Below are 9,490 nucleotides of genomic sequence, written 5' to 3'. Positions count from 1 at the left end.
TGACAAACAAACAAACAAAAATGAATGTTGCTGCTTGCCATGATATTGATGAGCTACCAATGTGAATTTCAGAAAATTAATATTGTTGGTTATCTGTAAGAAAAAGTATACCTAACCCATACTAGACTGGTAAGAATTTGGATGATTTTTGCAAAAAATATTTCTAGAAGGAGGTTTTTTTTTTGTTTTGTTTTTTGCTACTTAAGCATTCCAGTATTTCATGGTAAGAAATTAGCTAAAGTTTTTCAGCTTATGGTTTAAATTAAATTTACTTTTTTTTTTTTTTCTTGCAAGAGATAATAATCACATTCAAAGAAGCTGTGAGATTTTTTCTTGTTTTATTTTAGCTTGATAATTGTTAAATGAATTTTTATATTTGAGTTTTTAAAAGTAGTACTTTTATTTATCTACATGTTATTTTATAAATAGGCATTGCTTTGAGCATATAAGCACTGATGAACACCCACATAAATAAAAACATTTGGTATACTTATTGAGAAAAAAATAAATTTCTCTGTACAAATCTAGTCAATTGAACTCAGACTCCAGTCATTTCTAAATCTCCTGAAAATTTTTCCCAAGAAAATAAATTAAAAAGTGATTTTTCCCTCCTAACTCATCCCTTACCCAGATAGAATATTAAATTTGGAGTTATACTCGCAGTAATTTTCATTTGATGCTTTCACTTTTTGTTGCTTAAAGATTCTCCATGGTGAAAATGTAAAGTAAAGTGATTGATAGTCACCAAGTAGACTTCATAGACTCCATTTTAAAGAGAAATGAAGATTTTTGGTGATTGCAGCTTGCAGATGGGCCTTTTCTTCACCTAAAAATATGGGGGTGAATTTTGGCTTTACCAGGACATAGCAGTTTGAGGAAAGCTTTCCGAAAGCTCACGTGACAGAGTGGGTATAAAGCAGGATTAATGGCTGAATTTAGCCAAAGTAACCAAAAAGAGAACTCATAGAAAAAATGCTGTACACATGTCCCATGACACATAGCTCTAATGATCATAAGCAGTGTATAAGGTGCCCAGCATAGCCCAAATACGCACACAATGATGGCCAAAGATTTAGCCACTCTCTTGTCCCGAGAGAGCCGAAGGCGATTTGCCATTGTCCTGGTGATGTCTGGGTGCCTTGTAGCATTGCAAATACTTTCTGTGGCTTCATAGACTTGGCTTGCTTTGTTTTTCATTTTGATTTGTAAAGGAGGCAAATCTTGTGCACCCTGGATATCCAAGGAAGAGGGGCTATCATGCTTGGGACCAAGAGGCCCATTAGGGAAGAGGCCATGCTCTTTTTTCTTCTTCCTGTTCCACTCAGCTGGCTTAATAAAAAATATGACCTGTCCCTTTCTTTTTTCCAGAAAGTTCATTTCACAATTCTCTCTACTGGAGTCAAGATTGTCAATTCTCAGGAGTGTACGTTTTCTGATGCTGATGTAGATGCTTAGGTTAAAGTAGGAGACACTGATGAAAGGGGTGAAGAATTCAATGGTGGAAGCAATCATCAAAAAATACCAATTGTAGTAGAACTCAGCATAGCATTCTCCTCGGGGCAAGATGCTTTTTCTGGCAATGTACTCCCAGCAGATGATAGCAGGACCATAAAGGAGGAAAGCTGCTAACCATACTATAAGCATCTTAAAGACAGCATTTCTGGTCATTCCCTTCTGAGCTCTGTAAGTCACCTAGAGAGAAGAAAAAACAGAGGAAAAGGGCAGAAGGGGAAAGACCAGAATCAGGAAGCAATTTCACTGATTCATCTGAGATTGATTAAATCAACTCTTCTAACACTTAATAAATGACCTCATCAATTAAAAGAAGATACTACTGCTTGTCCTACCTATCTCATAGAAGTGTCATGAAGGAAGTACTTTTTATTCAGTTAACATTAGGCACTGTGCTTGACACTAAATAACAAAAAAAGTTTAGATAAGTCATCCTTTCCTGCTCTTGTTGATCTTTTTGTATCGTGGGAGGATAAAGCAAGAAACAAGTACTTATAATATTTAATATTGTAGTTGAATTCATTAGAGAAGTGCTAGTGAAGTATAAGGCAGGATTGGTAGGGGAGATCATTCCCAAATTTTATATCACTAGAAAAGGGAGAAGTTATTGTGAGACAATGTCTCCCCCCTATGGGTGCTTATTAAAAGCAATAAGAGAGAAACAATGAACTATGGAATTCATAGAAGAGAGAAATCATATGACTTTGGGAAAGAAATCAAGTAAAGCTTTATATAGAAATAGGCACTTGAGTTGGGTCTTGCATTAGAGAGGACTTGAATATATATCCTAGAGACAATAAAAAGACACTCATTAAATTACAGTGCTTCTTTTTGCATCCAGGAGCAAATATAAAATGTTTTGGTTTTTTTTTTTTTTTTTTTTTTTTTTTTTTTTTTTTTGTATTCAAAGCCCTTTATAATTCAGTTCTCTCCTAACTTTCCACTTAAGGTGTTATGTTTCTTATACCTTAGTCACTAACACATTTTCTTTCAATGATACTGACCTCCTAACTATTCCACTACAAGATTTTCTTGTCAGTTCTGACCGTTTTCTCTTGACTGTCCCTCTGTGTTAGAAATGCTCTCCCTCTTTCACTCCAATTACCAATTTCTCTAGCTTCTAAATCCAAATAAATCTTACTTTCTACAGAAAGCTTTCTACAACCCTTGTGCCTGTCTTCTGATAAGTATTTAATATAATTTATAATATAATTTAACACAAACTTCTTGAGGGCAGGTAGTGTCTTTTGTATCCTTGGAATTTAGCATATAGTGGGTGCTCAATAAATGTTTATTGATAGATAATAGGAAAGGCTATTTCAAGAGAGGGAACATAAGCAGCATGTAGATGATCATCTAGACAGACTAAGGAAAGAAATTAGTTTAGAAAATAGATAACAGGCCTGAAATAAGAGTAATGATGGAGACTTCAATTATTCCAAAATTTACTCAGGAGCACTTTCCTCCAAAAGCAGAATTGTAAATAATTTCTTAATGATGACATTTGAAAAATAGAAGCAGTAAGAATAGTTGCTATTCTAGATCTGTTTCTCATCAACAAGGAGGTAGAAGTAATAGAGACTTTGATAGAAAGTAGTCATTTCACATCAGGATATGTGAGAATGAACTAGGAAGCTAGAAACAGTGTGAAGTTAACTCTAGAAGCTGTTCTAGAGAACCAATTCCAGAAACTGCTGAGAATCAAGAAGTGCGATCTCTGCCTTGAAAACCTGATAGGGGCAGCGAGTTTGGGAAGGATGGAAGTTCTCAAAAATGAAATTCTGAAACCCCAGAAAAAAGTTCTATTGAAGAGGAAAGGGGGAAGAATTATTTTCATTTTGGACATCTAGGAAATTTAGCAACCACATTGAAGATATTTTAAAGGCATGTACAAGTGAACAGAACATTGTAGATAGAATCATCATTGTGTGATTATAACTAAGAGTCTTAGACCTACATAGAAAAAACAGAAAATTTTAACTTCCTTTTTCAGAAGCAGAGGAATATGGATGTGGAATATGGCACATATTATTGGTTGGTGCATTAGTTTTGCTATTACTTTATCTCCCCTCTTAATTTTTTATAAGGTATGACTTACTGGTGATAGGAAGGTATGTATTAGGAAATAAAAATATTAAAGATGCCTAGAAAATGGATGCAGGAACAAATAACAAATACACATGTGTGGGATGTTCCTGTAAGAATAGTGTTAATAGGGCTAAAACTCAGAATAAATTAAAGCTAACATTTTTTTTTTCTTAGCTAGTAAACATTTTAAGGACAACACAATGGTTTTTTTATTATCTTTGTTACTTTGGGGGGAGAATAAGGCTATAGCATAGTTCTTAGTACATAACAGTTGCATTATAAGTGCTTCTTAATTTAAAAAAGTATACTTCGACTATTCAGGAGAGACAAGATAATTATGGAAAGGTCGAAGAACCATTCACCCAATTTGCTTGCTACTACAAGGTAGTTAGAGAAGGAAGGCACAAGCAATTGGAGAGATCAGAAAAGAATCATGAAGGTATTGCTTGATGTGTGTCTTCAAAGAAGAGGATTGTACAAAACATGAGAGAGTATATTCCAGACTTGGGGGACTGTAGATGCAAAAGATTGGAGTTGGAAGCTGAAGTGCTACTTGAGCTAACCAATGTGGCTGGAAATTAGAGTGCAAGAGGATAGTAATATATAGTAAATCTGAATTTAGTGAATATAATATATCATAAACCTGAAAAGATAGATTGGGGCAGGTTGTAAAGAGCTTTAATAGATAAGAGTTTAAATCTTGGAAGCAATAGGGAATCAATGTGTTTTGAATAGAAGAGTGACATCAGATCTATGCTTAAGGAAAATCACTGACAGAAGTATGGAGGATGGACTGGAGCAGAGAGATTTTACAGAGGGAAGCCAATTTGGTCATGGCAGTAGTACAGTCAAGATGTCCAAGGTGATGGCTCTTTGAGTAAAAACAGTTAAGGGTGAGACTGTGAAGGTAGAAGGGTAAAGATTTGGCAAATGATTGGATATTTAGGTTGAGGGAGGGTGAAGAATTGAGGTTACTTCTAATATATAAGTATGGGGACTGGAGAAATTGTGGTGCTCTTGACAAAGTGAGAAAATTATAAGAAGGATGGGTTTATGAAGGAAAGATAATGAGTTCTATTTTGCATATGTTCAATATGCAAAATATTGAGACTTGAGATATCGAATCCAATAGATAATGGTTTGGATATTCAGATCTGTTTGTCATCTACTTAGAGATAATCAATCCTGGGAGATAATAAGATCAATAAGAGAATGTAAAGAGAGTAGAGAATGGGGCCCACTACAGTGAGAAACCTCATAGTGTATACCATGATATGAATGAGTCAGCAAAGGAGACTGAGAAGTCAAGTGAAAGGTTAACCAGGACAAAATGATGCCATGAAAATTCAGAGAGATGAGAACACCCTGAAGAAGTGCAAGGCCAACTGTCAGATCTTGCAGAGATGACAAAGAAAGATGAGAACTATTGAGAAACCATGCTATTTAGTAATTGATTGCCAGTTGGCTGATTGCCTTATTGGTAACTTTGGAAAGAACAGTTTCATTTGAATCATATCAGATGCCAGATTACAAGATTGAGAGGAAAGGGAGTGGAGGTAATAAGCATTAAAAAACAAACACATTTTCTTGGAGCTTGACTGAGAAAGGGAAAAGGACTATAAAACAATATTTTAGGATGTTAGAGTTTAATGAAGGTTTTTTAAGAATGACAAGAGACTTAGGTGTATTTTAGCATAGTAGGAAAGGAACCATAGCTATGGAGTGGATAAAAAAATTTTTTTTTAAAGGGAAGATGATTGAGTTAATATGCTGAAAAAACGTGAAAAAAGATGAAAGGCTGTAAGATACATGGCACACGTAGAGAAGGGTTGGTCTTAGAATAAGGGGTTCTGAAATGAAAAGAAGAGGAGAAGGCCTTCATTTAAATAGCTTCAATTTTCTCATTAAAACAAGATATTTAGTCTTCAGGTAAAAGGGAATGGGAAGGAGGAGGCTTGAAGAGAGAAGAAATGATAATATACAAATAGATTGGGAATGGGTTGAATAGCTATAGTTATTAATGGTTTGATGTCAACTTGAAGCATCTCTTAATAGAGTTCCCAGAGATTCATTCCTGGTTCTGAACAGTGACTTTTTGATCATTTTGATCAGTGACTTGGACACAGATATATACTCCAACACTTATCATTTATTGAATACTCATTATGGACAAGGCATTGCTTTCAAGTCTGCAGATGATATAAAACTAGGAGGAATAGCTAATCCTTTGAACAATCTGGATCCAAAAAATCTTAACAGGCTTTAACACTGGCTTAATCTAAAAAGGTGAAATTCAATAAGCACAGATATGTCTAACACTTGGATAAAAAAAAAAAAAATCAGTTCCATAAGTATAAAATGAATGGATGACACCTAGAGAACAGTTGATCTGAAAAAAGATATGGAAGTTTTAGCAGAATGCTGGCCAAAAAGTGTATTCTGAGTTATGGCAGCCCAAAAAGAGATTCTTTGGTCTTAGGTCAAATTGAGAAAGGCAAAGAATCCAAGACTCTGGAGGCAATACTGTACTCTGTTAAGGTCAGACCCACATTTGGAATACTATATTCTATTCTGGGTGTCACAATTTAGGAAGCACATTCATAAACTGAAGAGTATTCAAAGGACAATAGTTGGTATGGTGAAAGTTCTCAAGATCATGCTGTAGAGCTGTGGGGTCAAATTCAAATAGAAACTGAGGACATTATACCATATGTAAGGATTTCTGTAGGCCACTTTTTTTTCCCTTAGAAAACTATGTATTAACATTATCTGCATTCTGTTGTATTCTTATGTTTGTCCCTTCTTGGTCATATTTTAATCTGCTTCAGAAACTGTCAAGAGTGTCCCAGGTTATATTTGATGTGAAAGAACTGTGGACATTTAGCCTGGAGAAGAGAAGATATAAGAAGGAACATACTAGCTGTCTTAATGTATTTGAAGGGTTATCACATAGAAAAGGTTGAAGATTTGGCCCCAAAGACATAGGAGCAATATAGGTTGAAGTCACAGGAGGAGCCTTTAGGCCTACTGGGAGAACTTCAGGACAGCTAAGTAGCACATCAAAGAGGCTGAGCCTAAAGTCAGACTCATCTTCCTGAATTCAAATTGAACTGCACACACTACCTAGATGACTCTGAGCAAGTCACCCTGTTTGCCTCAATTTCCTCATCTGTAAAATGAGCTGGAGAAGGGAAGCGGCAAACCACTCCAGTATCTTTGCCAAGAAAACCCCAAACGGGTCATGAAAAGTCAGAAATAATTGAAAAAATGATTGAACAACATTAAAAGGAGAAATGCAACAATAAAAATGACACAAAATGGGCTGCCTCATGAGATAGTGGGTTCTGCCCTAAAAATCTTAAAGTAAACTCTTTCATTATATCCACTTCATAGAAGACCTCTCTTCAAGTACTATTTTGCCAGATAAAGACTTTCAACCTATACAAGCTACCATGTATTAAATTATTTTGTATACATTTTATTTGTGTTATTGCTTGTCCTTTGTTCTTGAAGAAGATCATGACATCACAGAGATAATGCCATGACATGCAAAGGAATTGGATTTAAGTGAGAGTACTGTGCAGAGTCACCAGCCTCACTCCTCCAAAACCCTCTGGTGCCAGTGACAAGATATAGATTAGGATGACTTTGTGATGTCCCTGGATGCAATGGGAGTCCTTTGCTTTTTTTTTTAAGCTAAGGTCTTTAACAGATTGACTGAAGCAAGGCCCAGTTATTGATTTAGAGATTTACAAGAGAAATGAGGCAAAGAATAGCCTTTTACCTAATTCCAAAAAAAAAAAATTAATAATAATAAATCAACCTGGGAGGGAAAGACTCTCAGGGTTTCCAGTCAAAATAGAAACAATATGTTAATTTAGGAAAACAGGATGGAACCACAGAGAAGCTCTTTGTGAAGTTAAACTAATTTACTAATAACTTATTCTCATGGCACTTTAAATGCCTTTTACATTACATACATACACATAAGCCCTGTTGTATTTGGATGCTTTTTGAGTTTGTGACTTGCCCAAGATAATCAAAACTAGAACTGCTAAACCAAGTTTTCAGATTGTAAGTTCCTCTGAACACTATTATAATACTTGAAGTTGTAGGAGACTGAAGGAGCTTGTTGGAGGTATTAAACTCCAGGAAGAAAGCCCCTTGCATTCCATTTCTCCCCTCCAAGATCATCCCTCTTGCTTAGCCTCTTGGAGGCAGCAGAGGTCTAGGGAAAAGAGCCTGGACATAGATATCAAGTGTTCTGGGCCCTGGTTTTGCTACTTATTTAACCCCTTTGTGTTCTGCAAGTGTAAATTCAGTCATTTTCTAGTTGACTCTCTGTTGACCTCATTTGGGATTCTCTTGGCAGGGATACTGCAATAGTTTGCCATTTCTTTCTCCAGATCATTTTACAGATCAGGCGAACAGGGTTAAATGCCTTGCCCAGGCTCACACTGCTAGTAAGTGTCTGAGGGCAGATTTAAGTTTGGGAAGGTGAGTTTTTCTTACCCGGCACTGTTCACTAAGCCACATCGCCACCGATTTAAAGGGTTGCTGATATTCCAATTCAGATATGAAGGCTATTCCCAAAGACAAGTTTGTTTTACATATGTCCCCAAATGGGAAATCAACCCAAAGCCCCCAGGAAGGGAAAGTGGGAAACTCTTAGCTCTCTTACCGCCCTGGTGACAGAATTGAACCTGTCAAAACTGATGAGGACGATGTTGAAGACAGAGGCAGTACACACCAGGTAATCCACCACCAGCCACAACTTGCACAGCCCCTTCCCAAACTTCCACTCTCCGGTCAAGACATAAGGGATGTAGAGAGGGATGCAGAATCCGCCTGCGGGGAGAGAGCTTTCAGTGCAGGACCTGAAGGGAAGTTCCCCCACACTTTTCTACTTGAATACAACATTTGAATCTAACACCTGGGGGCTCAGAGTAAACCAAAGAAGCGAGGGGCAGGTAGGAGCACAGCCATTCAGTCCTCAAGGCTTTATCTGAGAGACACCAAAAGCTTTCTTGAAGTAGCACCAATAAATAAAGGTTCTTAAGTAGCTGTTCTCAGGCTCAGTCTGAAGTAAGTTATCATTTCTAGCCAGAAAACCCTCTCACTCTACCATCTCCTTCAGTTATTAATCCTTTATCTTGTCCGCACCTCCCATCAGAAGTCCCATCCCTTCTTGGATCATGGAGTTGAAAGTAACCTCAGTGACCCCGCCTTCGTTTTACAGAGGGGGGAACTAAGGTCAAGAGATGGCAAGTGACTTGGCAAGTGGCAAATTCAAGATTCAAACGCAGGACTTCTACCTCCACATCCCGGGCTCTTAATTATACCGCGCTGCCTCAGCATCTGTCCCGCACATTCCTCTAACTCCTAGCTTGGTAGGGACTCCGCTACTCTGCTCGGAGTCACTCTAGGGCTTTCAGCCCCTTTTGTTCTAAGATCCAGCCCTAACCGCTTGACGGCCCATCCCTCCGCTTGGTCCCCGTACTCACCTACCAACAGGTCGGCGATAGCCAGGTTGAGGAAAAAGAAGTTTCCCTGCGTGCGCAGGCTCCGTTCCACCACGAAGGCGAGGATGACCAGAGCGTTGCCCAGCACCGTGGTCAGCACCAGCAGCGCCATGAGTGTGGCCAGCAACGCGACCACCGGTGCAGAGAACCCTCCGGGATGCAACGCGGGAAAGGGTCCCGGAGCCGGGTGTGAGTCTGGGACCTGCCCGAGTTCTGGGGCGCAGGAATTGCCTGAAGTATTGAATACCAGCTGCGGCTCCATCGCCGCACCCCTTAATACTTGGTCAGTAGTGGACCGAGGGCGGGGGTCAGCCCGCTCTGGAGGACGCTGGGGAGCGAGCAAGAGTAAGAGACGGAGCAGGCAAAGG

The 9,490-nt window shown here is 38.2% G+C and overlaps 1 protein-coding gene across 1 annotated transcript; it reads right to left on the bottom strand.

Annotated features, from left to right (window-relative positions):
- Positions 1–353: 353 nt before the first annotated feature.
- On the bottom strand, positions 354–9,234 carry LOC141552930 (histamine H3 receptor-like). The gene is made up of 3 exons (XM_074284840.1): positions 9,007–9,234; positions 8,282–8,503; positions 354–1,692 (listed from the first exon to the last, which is right to left on the bottom strand). Exons 1-3 carry the CDS (start codon positions 9,232–9,234, stop codon positions 823–825), a joined length of 1,320 nt encoding a protein of 439 aa, XP_074140941.1. The 3' UTR covers positions 354–822.
- Positions 9,235–9,490: the final 256 nt, after the last annotated feature.

This window comes from Sminthopsis crassicaudata, chromosome 2 (assembly GCF_048593235.1).
Source record: "Sminthopsis crassicaudata isolate SCR6 chromosome 2, ASM4859323v1, whole genome shotgun sequence".
Classification (NCBI taxonomy): domain Eukaryota; kingdom Metazoa; phylum Chordata; class Mammalia; order Dasyuromorphia; family Dasyuridae; genus Sminthopsis; species Sminthopsis crassicaudata.
Note: the sequence above shows the minus strand (reverse complement) of the source record. Positions and strands in the feature narration are given on the sequence as shown.